At 43.4% G+C, this 21076-nt stretch overlaps 1 protein-coding gene across 1 annotated transcript in view; it reads right to left on the reverse strand.

Annotated features, from left to right (window-relative positions):
- The window catches only part of LOC139581503 (AF4/FMR2 family member 2-like), a 336506-nt gene that overhangs the window by 150573 nt on the left and 164857 nt on the right, over positions 1-21076 (reverse strand). Inside the window, exon 4 of the mRNA XM_071411328.1 lies at positions 1349-1393. Coding sequence (XP_071267429.1) covers positions 1349-1393 — 45 coding nt within the window. The remainder of the gene's footprint in view (positions 1-1348; positions 1394-21076) is intronic.

The raw sequence follows: 21076 nt of genomic DNA on the forward strand, positions 1-21076 counted from the left end.
AAGTGTAATTAACAGTATCTGAGGCGTAACCAGGTGTAATTAACAGTATCTGAGGCGTAACCAGGTGTAATTAACAGTATCTGAGGCGTAACCAAGTGTAATTAACAGTATCTGAGGCGTAACCAGGTGTAATTACCAGTATCTGAGGCGTAACCAGGTGTAATTAACAGTATCTGAGGCGTAACCAGGTGTAATTAACAGCATCTGAGGCGTAACCAGGTGTAATTAACAGTATCTAAGGCGTAACCAGGTGTAATTAACAGTATCTGAGGCGTAACCAGGTGTAATTAACAGCATCTGAGGCGTAACCAGGTGTAATTAACAGCATCTGAGGCGTAACCAGGTGTAATTAACAGTATCTGAGGCGTAACCAGGTGTAATTAACAGCATCTGAGGCGTAACCAGGTGTAATTAACAGTATCTGAGGCGTAACCAGGTGTAATTAACAGTATCTGAGGCTTAACCAGGTGTAATTAACAGCATCTGAGGCATAATCAGGTGTAATTAACAGTATCTGAGGCGTAACCAGGTGTAATTAACAGTATCTGAGTCGTAACCAGGTGTAATTAACAGCATCTGAGGCGTAACCAGGTGTAATTAACAGTATCTGAGGCGTAACCAGGTGTAATTAACAGTATCTGAGGCGTAACCAGGTGTAATTAACAGCATCTGAGGCGTAACCAGGTGTAATTAACAGTATCTGAGGCTTAACCAGGTGTAATTAACAGTATCTGAGGCTTAACCAGGTGTAATTAACAGCATCTGAGGCATAATCAGGTGTAATTAACAGTATCTGAGGCTTAACCAGGTGTAATTAACAGTATTTGAGGCGTAACCAGGTGTAATTAACAGTATCTGAGGCGTAACCAGGTGTAATTAACAGTATCTGAGGCGTAACCAGGTGTAATTAACAGCATCTGAGGCGTAACCAGGTGTAATTAACAGTATCTGAGGCGTAACCAGGTGTAATTAACAGAATCTGAGACGTAACCAGGTGTAATTAATAGCATCTGAGGCATAACCAGGTGTAATTAATAGTATCTGAGGCTTAACCAGGTGTAATTAACAGCATCTGAGGCGTAACCAGGTGTAATTAACAGTATCTGAGGCATAACCAGGTGTAATTAACAGTATCTGAGGCTTAACCAGGTGTAATTAACAGTATCTGAGGCGTAACCAGGTGTAATTAACAGCATCTGAGGCGTAACCAGGTGTAATTAACAGTATCTGAGGCATAACCAGGTGTAATTAACAGTATCTGAGGCGTAACCAGGTGTAATTAACAGCATCTGAGGCATAATCAGGTGTAATTAGCGGAGGGCAGGGAAAGGAAGTGAATCTAACTTACCCGTAGAATCTCCTCCACACAGCTGGAGTCACTGGACAGGCCGACCTGCAGACACACAGAAGAAAAAGGCTGTTGTTAGACAGAGAGGAAGAAAAGGCACCAGATCATTTCAAAGAGAGTAGCCTAAAGGTAGACAAAATACGTAATGGTAAACTAAAGACCATCTCAACTAATAGATGGTAGCCTAGCGGTTAAGAGTGTTGGGCCAGAATCCGAAAGGTCGCTGGTTCTAATCCCCGAGCTGACTAGGTGAAACATATGTTGATGTGCTCTTGAGCAAGGCACTTAACCCTAATTTCTCCTGTAAGTTGCTCTGGATAAGAGCGTCTGCTAAATGACTAAACATGTAAAGAATAAAAGAAAGAAGATAAGCCCCAAAATATGTGATATATTCATACAACACTTATTGAGTGGTATTTATTATTCAAGGACAGATAGGCTTATCTATTCTAGTCTGAGAGATGACTGCTAAGGGACAGATAGGCTTATCTATTCTAGTCTGAGAGATGACTGCTAAGGGACAGATAGGCTTATCTATTCTAGTCTGAGAGATGACTGCTAAGGGACAGATAGGCCTATCTATTCTAGTCTGAGAGATGACTGCTAAGGGACAGATAGGCCTAGCAATTCTAGTCTGAGAGATGACTGCTAAGGGACAGATAGGCCTAGCAATTCTAGTCTGAGAGATGACTGCTAGGGGACAGATAGGCCTATCGATTATAGTCTGTGAGATGACTGATAGGGGACAGATAGGCCTCTCTATTCTAGTCTAAGATATGACTGATAGGGGACAGATAGGCCTCTCTATTCTAGTCTGTGAGATGACTGCTAGGGGACAGATAGGCCTATCGATTATAGTCTGTGAGATGACTGATAGGGGACAGATAGGCCTCTCTATTCTAGTCTAAGATATGACTGATAGGGGACAGATAGGCCTCTCTATTCTAGTCTGTGAGATGACTGCTAGGGGACAGATAGGCTTATCTATTCTAGTCTGTGAGATGACTGATAGGGGACAGATAGGCCTCTCTATTCTAGTCTAAGAGATGACTGATAGGGGATGACATCGCTCTTCAATGCTCACAAATGGTCTTAGGTAATCAGGCCGTGCCAGCCAGCCAACAGCTCTCCCTCTCTCACCGCCTCAGCCCAAACACACAGCAGACTTGGAGCGGACAAGCACTGGCCAAGACAGAGTCAGATAAATCCTAGACCTGGAACGTGCCAAGACTGGGTCAGATAAATCCTAGAACTGGAACGGGCTAGGACTGGATCAGATAAATCCTAGACCTGGAATGGGCTGTGTGTGTGTGTAGGCTACAGTATGTCCTGTAGTTGATCTCTGGGCTGCCTCATTATACCATGCCACCTACAGAGCCACATGGGACCCTGGCTGACTGGCTGGCTCTCACAGTCTGCTCTGCTCTACTAGTGACATCAGCCCACCCCGGGTATGACTGGGAGCATCCTGATACTGGAAAGGTCAGTGGGTCTGAGGAGAGGGTTGGGGGCAGTGGGTAGCGGTGAGGAGAAGAGTGATGGAGAGAGCAGAGCTGGGCTTTATCCACCTCAGGCTGCATGGAGCTGGGTAGCTACACACAGCAGCATCCCCCAGACACTCCCCATGCCATTTGTTGATCTGTCATGTTTTTCCACAGCCCTCCTACTGCCGCTACCCCTCTCTGCCTCTATTTTACACAATGGTGTGATCTGTGTTGAAAAGCTGCTAAACTACATGCAAGAAAACATCCACAGTAAGAATCTATAGTTGGAAATTATATATTGTGGTTTTATGAATATGCATCTCTGCAAAGTACAAGTTCTATTTCATTCTGAGTATCAAAAAACCATGACAGAAAGCAATTATAACACAAATAACGGCAGAATGCATTGTTTAACTATTACATCAAATAGCTAATTAGTAAAACGAATAATAACATCTATATTTCACTGGTATTCCTCTCAGGTGATATTAGTGCTTGACTGTTTGTGTCTGTGTGTTTATGACTGAGCCGCGCTGCACAGTGCCAGTCCACGGCAGAGGGAGTCTGAAGGCATCCTAATTCATCCCAGATCCCACAAGAGGAGATGGAGTCTGTAGGAGCTTTGTAAACAAGCCTCACATACAGACATAAACTTCCTGTTAGCTCAACCACTAGTACATAATATCCTGTTCCCATAGTAACCAGCAGATGAGCTCTAATCAGAACGTTCTCTACCATTGTCCTCTGTCTAATAGAAGATACAGAGGCACAGCTTATTACAGCCACACCGGGGTTCATATCCCTGTCACCTGTGGTGAACCCCATTTAGAATCCAGGCATGACTCTCGCAGGTTCTCTACGTCTGCTTTCTTCTTCTGCCTCTGGAATGAACACCAAATGTCAACGATATAAAGAGGAATCCCAGTTCAGTGACAAACTGTTTACACCCGCTCTGAGAGGCTTGGGCTTGTCGGGATCAAGTCAGATGTGACAGATATCTGGGTTCTTATTGCAGTGTTTATGTCATGGTTATGATACTGGAGCTAATGGGAGTCGGCTGAGATAAAACAAAGAGCGGCAGTCACAGTGCAGCCGGCTGGCTGACATAAATTGTGAAATTTCAGATAGCATTTGACAAAGGCATTTCCAATGGGTTGAGAAGTGTGTTTACACCTGCATTAAAGCAAGGAGTCACCTTCATTTCTTATATTCCCCCAAGTTATTTTAGAAAACGACTGGAACAGAACTATCCAGCTGAGATCTTATTTCCTCACTCAGGCAGGGTTCTCTATGTACCTGCCATTCCAGTCAGATTGAATGGGCATTGGGCTTACAAATGATTTCTCTGATATAGGCAAATTTCCCATGGGAATAAAAGCTTTGCAAGATGCCAGTGTTCCAGAATAGCATGGTCCCATGGCCAATGTAAAATACAAATGAGAAATGCTTTCAGATCTAATTCTCTACAATTCCATGTTAAAAACCATTTGTGTGGACAGAGTATGGACTGTAAAGTGTATGCAGAATTCTGAAATCATGAGGGATCGAAAATCACAGAGGATCCAATAGTGAATATTGAGCAGCTCAGTGTTACAACTGGTGACCACTGACATGTTTTAATCACACTAAAGCAGTTCATTGTGTCTTCAGTTTGATGAATTTAACATGCTTCTATTCATGTGAGAAAAAAAGATTCAATTTTATCTGGAATGACAAACCAGACAAAGTTAAACGGGCCTATTCATATCATGAACATGAGTTTGGAGGGTTAAAACGATTAAATATTAAAGCATTAAACCTCTCAGGAGTGGTTGTTGAGTCATAATGGCTGTGTTAAGATGGACCTATAAACAGTACTGTTAGGAGGTCTGAAAAAACACAATCAATCAATGGGAAATATAATTATACTCTTAGGTAAAGTATTTATTCTTAGGGCAATCTCAGTAGAAATGGTACAAATAGAGGTTCCCTCGAAATACGAAATAGTATTGCAATGGACTGGGATTTATGGGTTAGTCTGCGGACATCTGAAGGGTGTAATTAAGATTAGAGGGATTGGTTGATTTGACGATGATGCACTTGGAGTCCAGTATAAATATGAAGGGACTATACATGTATAGTTGTTGTTTTTTTAATAAAAAATGATTTGAAGTAATGTTATTTGATAAACTAATCTGTCTGCTAGTTTCATAGCTGATCTAAAATGCTTGGTGTTTTTCTCACACGGAAAAAGCAAAGCATTTTAATTGGCAGATGCAGATATCACTAGAAGTGTCCCTAATCTCTCTCCAAGTTCTTTTTTTGGCACGACACGGAAGAATGGAAAAAAAGAAGAACAAAATGGAGGACAAAATGTCATTCACCTCGTTCTGCAAGACTGCAGAAAGCTTTCAGGGGAAAAGAAGACGTATTCCTTTGAATGATGTGCGGATCCGGGGAATATTGCAGAGGCAATTACTGGGGCAGAAATCAGTTTTCTCTGAAATAGCTGTTGAGAAAAGCGTCTGCACATCAACAACAGATAAGATGTATGTGGCACAAGGCTCTGATGCTCTCTGCAACAGCTCAAATTGTGCTTAAAAAGTGGAAGAGCAGCTCCAGGAACAAATAGGTAGATTTGAACATGAGATGAGAAGCAGCTCACAGAGGGCTTTCTATCTGTCTATCCTTCTGACAATGGACGGATGAACAAACAAGGGGAAAAACATGATAGATGACAGACAAAACGACAACACAGATAGTCACAGGAAATCACATAGCATAGTCGACACATTCATGGGCTGATATATAGAAACAGATGAATACATGCACTATGAGATGAATTGTTGTATATTCTTTTTGTTTTCCATTGCAGGTCTTCACAAAAAACCTAAGAGTGATATGAATCAATTTGAGTATACATCTTTATCAACAACGACAGTTTTCTAGTAGGAAAGTTGCACTTTACAGCAGTTACAGTGCCTTCGGAAAGTATTCAGCCCCTATGACTTTTTCCACATTGTCATGTTAAAGCCTTATTTTAAATTTGATTAAAATGTTGTTGTTTTTTCATCAATCTACACACAATACCTCATAGTGAGAAAGCAAAAACAGGTCTTTAGACATTTTTGCTACTAAATTTTATTTTTTTAAATTTCACATTTACATACAGCTGAAGTCGGATGTTTACATAGACCTTAGCCAAATACACTTAAACTCAGTTTTTCACAATTCCTGACATTTAATCAGAGTATAAATTCCCTGTATTTGGTCAGTTAGGATCACCACTTTATTTTAAGAATGTGAAATGTCAGAATAATAGTAGAGAGAATGATTTATTTCAGCTTTTATTTCTTTCATCACATTCCCAGTGGGTCAGAAGTTTACATACACTCAAATAGTATTTGGTAGTATTGGCTTTAAATTGTTTAACTTGGGTCAAACGTTTCAGGTAGCCTTCCACAAGCTTCCCAGAATAAGTTGGGTGAATTTTGGCCCATTCCTCCTGACAGAGCTGGTGTAACTAAGTCAGGTTTGTAGGCCTCCTTGCTTGCACACGCTTTTTCAGTTCTGGCCACACATTTTCTATGGGATTGAGGTCAGGGCTTTGTAATGGCCACTCCAATACCTTGACTTTGTTGTCCTTAAGCCATTTTACCACAACTTTGGAAGTATGCTTGGGGTCATTGTCTATTTGGAAGACCCATTTGCGACCAAGCTTTAACTTCCTGACTGATGTCTTGAGATGTTGCTTCAATATATCCACATAATTATCCTATCTCATGATGCCATCTATTTTGTGAAGTGCACCAGTCCCGCCTGCAGCAAAGCACCCCCACAACATGATGCTGCCACACCCGTGCTTCACGTTTGGGATGGTGTTCTTCGGCTTGCAAGCGTCCCCTTTTTTCCTCCGAACATAACGATGGTCATTATGGCCAAACAGTTCTATTTTTGTTTCATCAGACCAGAGGACATTTCTCCAGAAAGTATAATCTTTGTCCCCATGTGCAATTGCAAACCGTAGTCTGGCTTTTTTATGGCGGTTTTGGAGCAGTGGCTTCTTCCTTGCTGAGCGGCCTTTCAGGTTATGTCGATATAGGACTCGTTTTACAGTGGATATAGATACTTTTGTACCTGTTTACTACAGCATCTTCACAAGGTCCTTTGCTGTTGTTCTGGGATTGATTTGCACTTTTCGCACCAAAGTATGTTCATCTCTAGGAGACAGAACACGTCTCCTTCCTGAGCGGTATGACGGCTGCGTGGTCCCATGGTGTTTATACTGCCTGCAGCAAAGCACCCCCACAACATGATGCTGCCACACCCGTGCTTCACGTTTGGGATGGTGTTCTTCGGCTTGCAAGCGTCCCCTTTTTTCCTCCGAACATAACGATGGTCATTATGGCCAAACAGTTCTATTTTTGTTTCATCAGACCAGAGGACATTTCTCCAGAAAGTATGTTCTTTGTCCCCATGTGCAATTGCAAACCGTAGTCTGGCTTTTTTATGGCGGTTTTGGAGCAGTGGCTTCTTCCTTGCTGAGCGGCCTTTCAGGTTATGTCGATATAGGACTCGTTTTACAGTGGATATAGATACTTTTGTACCTGTTTACTACAGCATCTTCACAAGGTCCTTTGCTGTTGTTCTGGGATTGATTTGCACTTTTCGCACCAAAGTATGTTCATCTCTAGGAGACAGAACACGTCTCCTTCCTGAGCGGTATGACGGCTGCGTGGTCCCATGGTGTTTATACTTGCATTCTATTGTTTGTACAGATGAACATGGTACCTTCAGGTGTTTGGAAATTGCTCCCAAGGATGAACCAGACTTGTGGAGGTCTACAATTTTCTTGGCTGATTCCTGGCTGATTGAGTTTGAAGGTAGGCCTTGAAATACATCCACAGGCACACCTCCAATTGACTCAAATTATGTCAATTAGCCTATCAGAAACTTCTAAAGCCATGACATAATTTTCTGGATTTTTCCAAGCTGTTTAAAGGCACTGTCAACTTAGTGTATGTAAACCTCTGACCCACTGGAATTGTGTTACAGTGAATTATAAGTGAAATAATCTGTCTGTAAACAATTGCTGGAAAAAATATTTGTGTCATGCACAAAGTAGATGTCCTAACTGACTTGCCAAAACTATAGTTTGTTAACAAGAAATTTGTGGAGGGGTTGAAAAACAACTTTTAATGACTCCAACCTAAGTGTATGTAAACTTCCGACTTCAACTGTCAGTATTCAAAGCCTTTACTCAGTACTTTGTTGAAGCACCTTTGGCAGCAACTACAGCCTTGAGTCTTCCTGAATATGACGTTATAAGCTTGGCACACCTGTATTTGGGGAGTTTCTCCCATTCTTCTCTGCATATCCTCTCAAGCTCTGTCAGGTTTCATCCAGACGTGGCATTCAGTTCATAGAGTTGAATCTTGGTTTCATCAGACCAGAGCATTTTGTTTCTCATGGTCTGAGAGTCTTTAGGTGCCTTTTGGCAAACTCCAAGCGGGCTGTCACGTGACTTTTACTGAGGAGGGGCTTCTGTCTGGCCACTCAACCATAAAGGCCTGATTGGTGAAGTGCTGAAAGATGGTTCTACTTCTGGAAGTTTCTCCCATGTCCACAGAGGAACTCTGTAGCTCTGTCAGAGTGACTATCGGGTTCTTGGTCACCTCCCTGACCAAGGCCCTTCTACCCCGATTGCTTAGTTTGGCTGGGCGGCCAGCTCTAGGAAGAGTCTTGGTGGTTCAAAACGTATTCCATTTAAGAATGATGGAGGCCACTGTGTTCTTTGGGGACCTTCAATGCTGCAGACATTTTTTGGTACCCTTCCCCAGATCTGTGTCTCAACACAATCCTGCCTCAGAGCTCAACGGACAATTCCTTTGACATCATGGCTTGGTTTTTGCTCTGACATGCACTGTCAACTGTGGGACCTTACATAGACAGGTGTGTGCCTTTCCAAATCATGTCCAATCAATTGAATGTACCACACGTGGACTCCAATCAAGTTGTAGAAACATCTCAAGGAAGATCAATGGTAACAGAATGCACCTGAGCTAAATTTCGAGTCTCATAGCAAAGGGTCTGAATACTTATGTAAATAAGGTATCTGTTTTAAAAATGTTATACATTTTCTAACCTGTTTTCACTTTGTAAATCATGGGGTGTGTGTAGATTTCTTATACATTTGTTTTAATGCATTTTAGAAGAAGGCTCTAACGTAAAAATGTTTTGGAAAAGGTAATATGAGTGACCCTTGACCCAGCAGAGATATCTCACAGAGAGACTAGTTTTATGAGTGACCCTTGACCCAGCAGAGATATCTCACAGAGAGACTAGTTTTATGAGTGACCCTTGACCCAGCAGAGATATCTCACAGAGAGACTAGATTTATGAGTGACTCTTGACCCAGCAGAGATATCTCACAGAGAGACTCGTTTTATGAGTGACTCTTGACCCAGCAGAGATATCTCACAGAGAGACTAGTTTTATGAGTGACTTGACCCAGCAGAGATATCTCACAGAGAGACTAGTTTTATGAGTGACCCTTGACCCAGCAGAGATATCTCACAGAGAGACTAGTTTTATGAGTGACTCTTGACCCAGCAGAGATATCTCACAGAGAGACTAGTTTTATGAGTGACTCTTGACCCAGCAGAGATATCTCACAGAGAGACTAGTTTTATGAGTGACTCTTGACCCAGCAGAGATATCTCACAGAGAGACTAGTTTTATGAGTGACTTGACCCAGCAGAGATATCTCACAGAGAGGCTAGTGATATGAGTGACTTGATCCAGCAGAGATATCTCACAGAGAGACTAGTGATATGAGTGACTCTTGATCCAGCAGAGATATCTCACAGAGAGACTAGTGATATGAGTGACTTGATCCAGCAGAGATATCTCACAGAGAGACTAGTGATATGAGTGACTCTTGACCCAGCAGAGATATCTCACATAGAGACTAGTGATATGAGTGACTTGATCCAGCAGAGATATCTCACAGAGAGGCTAGTTTTATGAGTGACTTGACCCAGCAGAGATATCTCACAGAGAGACTAGTGATATGAGTGACTCTTGACCCAGCAGAGATATCTCACAGAGAGACTAGTGATATGAGTGACTCTTGACCCAGCAGAGATATCTCACAGAGAGACTAGTGATATGAGTGACTCTTGACCCGGCAGAGATATCTCACAGAGAGACTAGTGATATGAGTGACTCTTGACCCAGCAGAGATATCTCACAGAGAGACTAGTGATATGAGTGACTCTTGACCCGGCAGAGATATCTCACAGAGAGACTAGTGATATGAGTGACTTGATCCAGCAGAGATATCTCACAGAGAGGCTAGTTTTATGAGTGACTTGACCCAGCAGAGATATCTCACAGAGAGACTAGTGATATGAGTGACTCTTGACCCAGCAGAGATATCTCACAGAGAGACTAGTGATATGAGTGACTCTTGACCCAGCAGAGATATCTCACAGAGAGACTAGTGATATGAGTGACTCTTGACCCGGCAGAGATATCTCACAGAGAGACTAGTGATATGAGTGACTCTTGACCCAGCAGAGATATCTCACAGAGAGACTAGTGATATGAGTGACTCTTGATCCAGCAGAGATATCTCACAGAGAGACTAGTGATATGAGTGACTTGATCCAGCAGAGATATCTCACAGAGAGACTAGTGATATGAGTGACTCTTGATCCAGCAGAGATATCTCACAGAGAGACTAGTGATATGAGTGACTCTTGATCCAGCAGAGATATCTCACAGAGAGACTAGTGATATGAGTGACTTGACCCAGCAGAGATATCTCACAGAGAGGCTAGTGATATGAGTGACTTGATCCAGCAGAGATATCTCACAGAGAGACTAGTGATATGAGTGACTTGACCCAGCAGAGATATCTCACAGAGAGGCTAGTGATATGAGTGACTTGATCCAGCAGAGATATCTCACAGAGAGACTAGTGATATGAGTGACTCTTGACCCAGCAGAGATATCTCACATACTAACAGACACACAGAGGAACATGTACAACATAATAACTAATGAAAAAGCTGTCCCAATGAAGTTATCTTTCAGCAAGCAGGTCTTTGAACTGGCAGATCAACAGAGTGATCTGATTCAGTGATCTCTCTCCTGACAGATTTGACAGCAGCTATTGTGAGGAACACAAAAGCAGCTTCACTGCCTAATTCCTATTTATGCCATGTCAGACACAGTAATGAAACATTCTCTTTTTTGATTAAATCAACAATACAGATACAGTACCTCAGTATTTTATAAATGTACTAAGTATGCCTCCTTTATTTTTATTATGCAAAGTACATTCTCTTCTTACAATCAATTAAATCAGACAAATGTTACTCAAGACTGCCCAAGATGACCTAAACAGCAGTCACACGCAGCCAGTTGCACTCTAAATGGACATTCCAACTTCCACACTCTACATACCCTTTTCAATGCTCACCGACATTTTCTAGCAATACCATAATTAAAAGGAAAACAGAAAGATTGTTCTGTTGCATAGTGACTCACTAACATGCTTAGTTCCAGCAATTCCACAGTCCTACTTCCAGTACTCATGGCATATGCCAAATACATTTTCTACAGGATCGTTATAATCAGGTACTTCATTGAATTCAATGGGCTTCTGATTGTTTCGGTTCTCCGTTGTACTCCACATCCTCTGCCTGCTGCTTTTATTTTGGCTCAAAGATCCCTCTTTTTCCACATTGTTTTATTGTGGGAGCTGGTTTTCACACATTTAATCTGATTTCTACACTTCATTTTAAATGGCTTTTGTGAAGGTAGCACAGGCGCACTCATCTCTCATGGACACCCTGCATGCACACACTGACACCTCTCAGACGTTTCAGAACAGCAAGGGACCCTGGGAAGTATTTAACATCGTTGTGTTCTCATCATCAGATGTTTTAGAGTACCTAAACACAGCAACAGGCAACTTTTAAAGGCTTTAGCTGCATGCAGACTGCTTTCAGAAACGTTTAAAAGCTTTAGCATGCAGCTGTATGCTACTGTATAACAGACTGCTTTCAGAAACATGAAAAGGCTTTAGCATGCAGCTGTATGCTACTGTATAACAGATTGCTTTCAGAAACGTTTAAAGGCTTTAGCATGCAGCTGTATGCTACTGTATAACAGACTGCTTTCAGAAACGTTTAAAGGCTTTAGCATGCAGCTGTATGCTACTGTATAACAGACTGCTTTCAGAAAGTAATGAGACACTTGTTAAGATCTATAAACATATCACTCTGTCATTTAACATGCGTGTGCACTTGGGTGGAGTCAGATTTTTTGGAGCAAAGTGCACCTTTTGGATACTTCGCCGGTCCATGTATATGTAGACTCCCAAATAGCAACACTCACGAAAGGGGCGATAGCAGAGATTTTATTGCTGTGCCTGCCAGTAGACTGTAGGCTACTCTGCTAGCCTCTTGCTAGCTAGATAGCTAAAAACAGCAAGCAAGCTAGCCTTTTAGCTTCCCACATGGAAAATAATCAGATTTCTAAATAATATGCCCTGGCAAATGTTCTTGTACTTTCCAGAGTAACCTACAACATTATGCCAGTTTGATTTGCTGATTGAATGCATTCAGTCCCGTATTAGATCATTTAAAAAAACACATGGCTACAGCTGTTTTTACCATTTCAAAATAGCCTTGAATCACATAGTTATTACTTCTAAACAAAGTACCCTTTGAGGGGATTCTAATAAGGCTACAATGATGTTTGTTCATTGTTTGAACAGTAGCTGGGGTGGCAGGTATCCTACTGGTTAGAGCGTTAGAGCGTTGAGACAGTAACCGAGAGGTTGCTGGATCGAATCCCCGAGCTGACAAGGTAAAAATCTGTTGTTCTGCCCCTGAAGAAGGCAGTTAACCCACTGTTCCTAGGCTGTCATTATAAATAAGAATTTGCTCTTAACTGACTTGCCTAGTTAAATAAAGGTAAATAGCTGAGATCATTTGGTTATCAATATGTTGCATTACTAAATATACTAGTTATCAGATCAGCCTCAATATCTACACAACACTGCCCTTACTGCAACGTAAGGAATAATACGTTGCGTTTCAAAATATGAACAGAGATGCTTAGCATGAGCCACCCATTTTTTTATGAAAAACGACATGCACGTACTGTGCTACGCTCCAAATAGCTGCGTTGCGTAAAGTCTGCCGAGGCTCTTCGAGCTAATCCATAATTATTTTCTCTCTCTCATTCTCTCCTCCTCTCTTTTCTTCCCAGGCTTGTTGCTCTGCCCTAGGTCCCGTGGGACAGTGTTCTATGTGTGGGGCTGCTGAGGCATGGACACTAACACAGGGAGACACCCAGCTGGGATGAGTGGAGGGGAAGAGACTCCACTGTCAGGCGCTGCACAAGCCCTGCCACCTCCGCTTAGCGTGACGCCGACCATGAGGCCAAACAACAGTGTGGCAAACCAGCAGGTAGACACATACATACAGACAGACAGACAGACAGACAGACAGACAGACAGACAGACAGACAGACAGACAGACAGACAGACAGACAGACAGACAGAAGACAGACAGACAGACAGACAGACAGACAGACAGACAGACAGACAGACAGACAGACAGACAGACAGACAGACAGACAGACAGACAGACAGACAAGAAGACAGACAGTCACAAACACAAACAGACAGACAGAAAATCTTAAACACAAACAGACATACAGTACAGACAGACAGACAGACCGGCAGGCAGACAGGTAGATACTTCACAGACACACAACACTTCACAGACACATCCAAACACCCAAATAAATACTGTAATACGAACCTATCATATAATATGAAGTGGAGCACTGGCCCAATCACTGGACATGGAGTTAGAGGCCAAGCCTGCGCTCCAGCCACCTCCACAGAATGCACTCACCCTGGGGCTCAGCGTGCAGCCCTGCCTGTCCCTACCTCAGCCGCTCCCAGTGCTTACACCACCAAACAGATGGAACAAAGGAACCTAATTACCATGCAAAGCACAACATCCTTTAGATGCTAGGGGAAGCAGGCAGGGAGAACGCTAGCTGGTCCTGCAGAGGAGGTCTCCCACCCATATGACCACCCAGGCATAAAGCAGAGGTCCCAGCTAGGCTGCAGGATGGGAGATGTGTAATCTGTAGGTACTTTAATTCACCATTAATCTTGTCTTGCTAATCATTCAGCATGATACCCCGGATGCCTGGAGCAACAGCCTGGCTGAGGCAGCAAGCCCTCTTCTCCTCTCTCCGCTCCTCTCAGGGTAAAGTAATGAGCTCTGCCAGCTTTAACAAATGATACAGTAGGAAGACTGGGGATCATTGAGGGAGAGAGGAGGCAACCGAGGGGAATTATAATGGCTACTCTAGGAGAATCCCAGTCCATCATCTCAAAAAGCTGACCTTTATTTTGGGAACGCTAAGTAACGTGGTGTCAGGAGGGGCCAGCATCTGAGAGAGAGGGAGATTATTAGGGGGGCTAATGATAGCATGTCACTGTAGGTGTAAAGGCTCCCTCCACCAGAATTAGCTAATGGATTAAATACACCTGCTGCTGAACCGAGGTCCTCAGGGGCCCGACGCTTAGATCCTCTCATCTCTCACATAGAAAGGAAATACTCTCAAAAACAATGGCATGTTTTAAAGGATCTAAGCGTTGGGCCCCTGAGGGCCTCGGTTCAGCACCAGGTGTATTTAACCTATTAGCTAATTGTGGGGGAGGGAGCCTTTACACCTACAGTGGAACGCCATCATTAGCCCCATCATATAATTTCCCTCTCTCTCACTTTCAGTGCTTCAATCACAGAACGGTATATGCATCATGGCCAGAGGGAATTAAAGTGGTAAATGACCTAGGGATCTTTACTCTAAGCTATCTCAAACAAGTAATGCTGTATGTTTCAACACTGTTACCGTGGAGAGTGTGAATGAGGTCATAGAGTGGGTGGAGCTGGAGCTCTTGGCTTTCCCAGCATGCCATAGGGCTCCTTGTCTTGGCCCCTGTAACCCTCTCTAGTGAGCAGGCTTTCTTTTACCCTGACCTCTTCATCCCTCCAACCAAACATACCTCCACCTCTGCCCGCAATAGACTACCACTGAGCAGCAGCAGTTTGTTTCACATCCATTCCAATTAGCAGCCCTGACGTCAGCCTAAGTTCCTTCTCATATCCTAATTATCTGTACCAATTTACATTTTGGCTTGGACTCTGCTAAGGAACTATGTTAATGTAAATGTTCCTGTCAGTCCAAGAGTAATTTGATTTAGGCCACATAACAGACCAATTAAATATGCTATTTATGCACAGTATGCAACTTTATTCTGAGTCTCCACTGCATTTCATCATTATGAGGTAAAAACGAAAGAAAGCGAGAGAGAGAGAGAGAGAGCGAGAGAGAGAGAGGGGGGGGGGGGGGGGCTGATGGATAATGTTGAAGGGACACTCAGGTCCTCCTTAGATATAATGATTAAGGGAATTCATTCTGGAGCAGACTGCAGACGCAAATGATGTGGCTATGCTCTTAGGATGGAGGTCAATGTCTGAGCTGAAGCAAAAAACCGAGCAGGGATTGGTAGGAGGATGACTAAATGTAGTATTGTATACATAGTATGAACTATGTGCACTATGCTACAACAGAAAATCTGCTTCAGTAGAGTGCAAGGTGGCTTGGCAGTGTTTCAAACACTGTTATCAAACAGCTCTGGACAATATGGCCATTCACAGGAAGTTACAAACAACTACTGTAGCCAATATCAATGAAAATATACAACAAACACATGTGCTGTCATTCAACTACGAACACACAGCTTTTGTTTCCATATCATTTACATTTCATCAAATAAAAGGTCTGCTTTTAAAGGCGTGAAGCTGTTGTGATTACAGTGTGTAGCTACGTGGGTGCAGAGAAATAAATGGTGCTTTGTTGATGTTCTTAGAGAGTCATCTGGGGAGAAGACACAAGGCTGATGAAAGGAAGCCAGTGAGATATGAAATATGAATGAGGATAGACACACTAACACACACTGAGATGTTCACTGTCAAGTTCTACATATTTGAGGAGTTGTATTGTTCTTGCTACTGAGATACCTAAACAAGTCAACTGTGCAGAGCTGTGAGGGACTTGTCCAGTTATAGTGATTGGCAGCTGGCCAAGGTTAGATGGCAGTTTCACTTTAGAAAACAAAAAGAGCAACACATGAACAAGAGGACAAAACAGGACTTTGGCAGATGGGTAGCCATATGGAGAGGACAGTAGGCTTGGGCTGCATACCGTATATTTGGAAATAGCCACGGGAGGCTTTTTCAATACCGTTGAAACAACATATTTTCATATTTCTAGCTATTGTTTACGTAAATACCTGCAGTCAACTTGTGCAATGCGTTAGGAGATAAAGCAGATTCATTTCACCTGACACATTATTTTACATTATGACGTTTGTTAGTTCCCCAGCACAGTTGAGCCAGTCACGTGTTTGTTTGGAAATAGCACAACAGGAGCTGTGTATTGACAGGGGTCGCATTTTATATTGAAAGGCAACAGTGTTTTTTGCATCAAAGGAGTGATCAGGGACGTGCAACTATAGTTTTCCTTCACAGAAAATACATTAGTGCAACACATTTGGCAGAAAATAGCTTCATTTCCATCAGATGACAACAGAAGTCCAACGCAACAAAGTCCAACGCAAGTTCTTTTGTGCAAAAACGATGCATGGCCATCATATTTCTAATGTTCATCATAAAAATAATGTAGCCAGCTACACTTCCTAATGTTTTACTTAAAGTTAATCTTGCATTTTACTGGATAAAAATAGACTGAAGCGACACATCAGTTGGAAAGCCGTCTGCTGATAGAGCGCTGGTTGGTTAATTCTCATCCAAATTTACAACTGACGCACAACATTTGTTTGATGCCGAGCAAAAATTACAATAAGAACCATTTTAGATCTGCGTTTACAAAACGCATCAAGATGCACTATAAATACAGAAGTATGTGGACACCCCTTCAAGCTAGTGGATTTGGCTATTTCAGCCACACCTGTTGCTGACAGGTTTCTAAAATCGAACACACAGCCATGAAATCTCCACAGACAAACATTGGCAGTAGAATGGCCTTACTGAAAAGCTCAATGACTTTCAATGTGGCACCGTCATAGGATGACACCTTTCCAACAAGTCAGTTCGTCAAATTTCTGCCCTGCTAGAGCTTCCCCGGTCAACTGTAAGTGGTGTTATTTTGAAGTCGAAACATCTAGGAGCAACAACGGCTCAGCCGCAAAGTGGTAGGCCACACAAGCTCACAGAACATGATGCTGAGTGCTGAAGCGCGTAGCGTGTAAAACCTCGCAACACCCTCTACCAAGTTCCAAACTGCCTCTGGAAGCAACATCAGCACAATAACTGTTCGTCAGGAGCTTCATGAAATGGGTTTCCATGGCCGAGCAGCCGCACACAAGCCTAAGATCACCATGCACAATGCCAAGCTTCGGCTGGAGTGGTGTAAAGCTTGCCGCCATTGGACTCAGGAGCAGTGGAAATGCGTTCTCTGGAGTGATGAATCATGCTTCACCATCTGGCAGTCAGATGGACGAATCTGGGTTTGGCGGATGCAAGGAGAACGCTACCTGCTCGAATACATAGTGCCAACTGTAAAGTTTGGTGGTGGAGGAGGAATAATGGGTCTGTTTTTCATTGTTTGGGCTAGACCCCTTAGTTCCAGTGAAAGGAAATCTTAACGTTACAGCATACAATGACATTCTTGATGATTGTGCTTCCAACTTTGTGCCAACTGTTTGGGGAAGGTCCTTTCCTGTTTCAGCATGGCAATGCCCCCATGCATAAAGCGAGGTCCATACATAAATGGTTTGTCGAGATCGGTGTGGAAAAACTTGACTGGCCTGCACAGAGCCCTGACCTCAACCCCATCGAACACCTTTGGGATGAATTGGAACGCCGACTGTGAGCCAGGCCTAATCGCCCAACATCAGTGCCCGACCTTACTAATGCTCTTGTGGCTGAATGGAAGCAAAACCCTGCAGCAATCTAGTGGAAAGCCTTCCCAGAAGAGTGGAGGCCATTATAGCAGCAAAGGGGGGACAACTCCATTTTAATGCACATGATTTTGGAATGACATGTTGATGAGCAGGTGTACACATACTTTTTGTCATGTAGTGTATTTCTTATGCATTAAACACGAACCCTAGTTTAACTTTCTATATAAGTAAGTGGCTGAATTAATAAGGTGACGGGGCATCATATTGTCTTAGGTTTCTGCTGTGTTTGAGAAGTCAAAGCCTTTCGGATTAGTTATTTGTACAGCTGCCACTGCTTTCTTGATTTCCTTGCGTTTTTTCACTCTGTTCTCAGCGGTCTGCTCCTCCCCCCTCTTCTCAGAGCAGGCAGGCCGGTTGCCCTAGCGACTCAAACTCCACACAGAAACAGCTTGTAGACCTGCTGTTGGAGAGTGTCACGCCCTGACCATAGAGAGCTTTTTATTTTCTATGTTGGTTAGGTAGGGGTGTGACTAGGGTGGGTCATCTAGGAGATTATGATTCTATGTTGGCCAGGTATGGTTCCCAATCAGAGGCAGCTGTTTGTCGTTGTCTCTGATTGGGGATCATATTTAGGCAGCCATTACCCCTTTGTGCTTTGTGGGATCTTGACTTTGGATAGTTGCCTGTTAGCACTATTGTTAGCTTCACATTTCGTTTGAGATTTATTGTTTTGTTTTGCTGTGAGTTTCACTTAGTAATAAAAAGATGTGGAACCCAGATCACGCTGCGCTTTGGTCCACTTATTATAACGATCGTGACAGAGAGCCAGTACTGCATGCATCAAAACTTTGTTCATTTGTGCAATGTCGCTCGTTCTCATTCGCTTGTAAATGTCCAAACTCCCCAAAAATGATACTCAGTAGCTTCTATCTATATCTTTATGAGCTGGATTGCCTGTCTTTGAAATTCATTTATTTCCGTTTGCGATCGTTAGCATATTTAGCTAGCACCTCCATGGAAATTCGCTATTACTTGTGCTAATTATGTTAGCATTCTGGTAATAGACGCCCCATGGGCTTTTTTTGTTGGCGCTCCCTTGTGTAATAAACCGGTAATACCGTATTATCCTGTGGTGAGAGAAGGATGGTATGTGGATATGAAAATGTGGATACAGCTGAAACCTAGAGCCGAGAGCTCCAAACATGATTGTTCCAAATACAACTATATAGAGACCGGATTTTATAAATATGGCACTTACCTAACTGTGTAATACTGCCTACCGCTGTTTTTTCTTCCATACATTCCAATTTCATTTCAGCAGTGTATTACTGAGCAGGTGAGCGCACACACACACACCATCTTAGCGGACCGGCGTATAAACAGTGTTGAGTGACTTTGAGCAGTGGGACCGCAGGGGCTATCATGTGCACTTGTCTCAGAGGGCATTTGTGTCTGCTGATTGTGTCGGCTGTCAAGCCCACATTACTGATGGCTCCTGACTTCAATTAATTTTCATCTAGTGGAGAGGCATAGTGAGAGGGGGCGGGCCACTGTGACATACAAACCACACCGCTCCGCTCCAAATCACGGACTATTCATCTATTCAAATTAGGCTCCTGGGCTGAGCCAATAGCTGCCTGCTCCTTCTAGGCACACAGTGGAGAGGACAACATGATGATGACTAACTACATTACATGAACTCAACTGTACCTCTAGCCTCTTAATACTCTTTATAAACTCTACTGTAACTCCAACCAAGTCCTCTACCTTTCATTCATGTTCTCCAACTATACCTCCAGGCAACTATACGACCAGCCAACTCAACCTCCAATCAACTGTACGACCAACCAACTGTACGACAAACCAACTGTACCTCCAACCAACTCTAACTCCAACCAACTGTACCACCAACCAACTGTACCTCCAACCAACTGTACCTCCAACCAACTGTACCACCAACCAACTGTACCTCCAACCAACTGTACCACCAACCAACTGTACCTCCAACCAACTGTACCACCAACCAACTGTACCTCCAACCAACTGTACCTCCAACCAACTGTACCTCCAACCAACTGTACCACCAACCAACTCTCCCACCAACCAACTGTACCTCCAACCAACTATACCTCCAATCAACTGTACCTCCAACCAACTGTACCTCCAATCAACTGTACCTCCAACCAACTGTACCTCCAACCAACTGTACCACCAACCAACTGTACCTCCAACCAACTGTACCTCCAACCAACTGTACCACCAACCAACTGTACCACCAACCAACTGTACCTCCAACCAACTGTACCTCCAACCAACTGTACGACCACCAACTCTACCTCCAACCAACTGTACGACAAACCAACTGTACGACCACCAACTCTACCTCCAACCAACTGTACGACAAACCAACTGTACGACCACCAACTCTTCCTCCAACCAACTGTACCACCAACCAACTGTACCTCCAACCAACTGTACCTCCAACCAACTGTACCACCAACCAACTGTCCCACCAACCAACTGTACCTCCAACCAACTGTACCTCCAATCAACTGTACCTCCAACCAACTGTACCTCCAACCAACTGTACCACCAACCAACTGTACCACCAACCAACTGTACCTCCAACCAACTGTACCACCAACCAACTGTACCACCAACCAACTGTACGACCAACCAACTGTCCCACCAACCAACTGTACCTCCAACCAACTGTACCTCCAATCAACTGTACCTCCAACCAACTGTACCTCCAACCAACTGTACCACCAACCAACTGTACCACCAACTAACTGTACCTCGAATCAACTGTACCTCCAACCAACTGTACCTCCAACCAACTGTACCGCCAACCAACAGTACCAGGCCTCTCTCTGACCCAACCAGGCCTCTCTCTATCCCAGCCAGGCCTCTCTCTGACCCAGCCAGGCCTCTCTCTTTCCCAGCCAGGCCTCTCTCTGACCCAGCAAGGCCCGTTTGAAAGGCAACAATGTGCCGGATTAAAGGGAAATAAATATTTCATCAGGAACTCTCCAACAACAGGAGCGTGAACAGTGTGGCAGCCAGCCAAATGGATGGAGGGCACAGATAAGCTTCCTCTGCTTTCTCACAGTCAATCCAAGCTAGTCTCACTCGCTCTCTGCTGTATCACTGGAACACACATGTATGCACACACACACACACACACACACACACACACACACACACACACACACACACACACACACACACACACAC

This window comes from Salvelinus alpinus, chromosome 7 (genome assembly GCF_045679555.1).
Source record: "Salvelinus alpinus chromosome 7, SLU_Salpinus.1, whole genome shotgun sequence".
Lineage (NCBI taxonomy): Eukaryota > Metazoa > Chordata > Actinopteri > Salmoniformes > Salmonidae > Salvelinus > Salvelinus alpinus.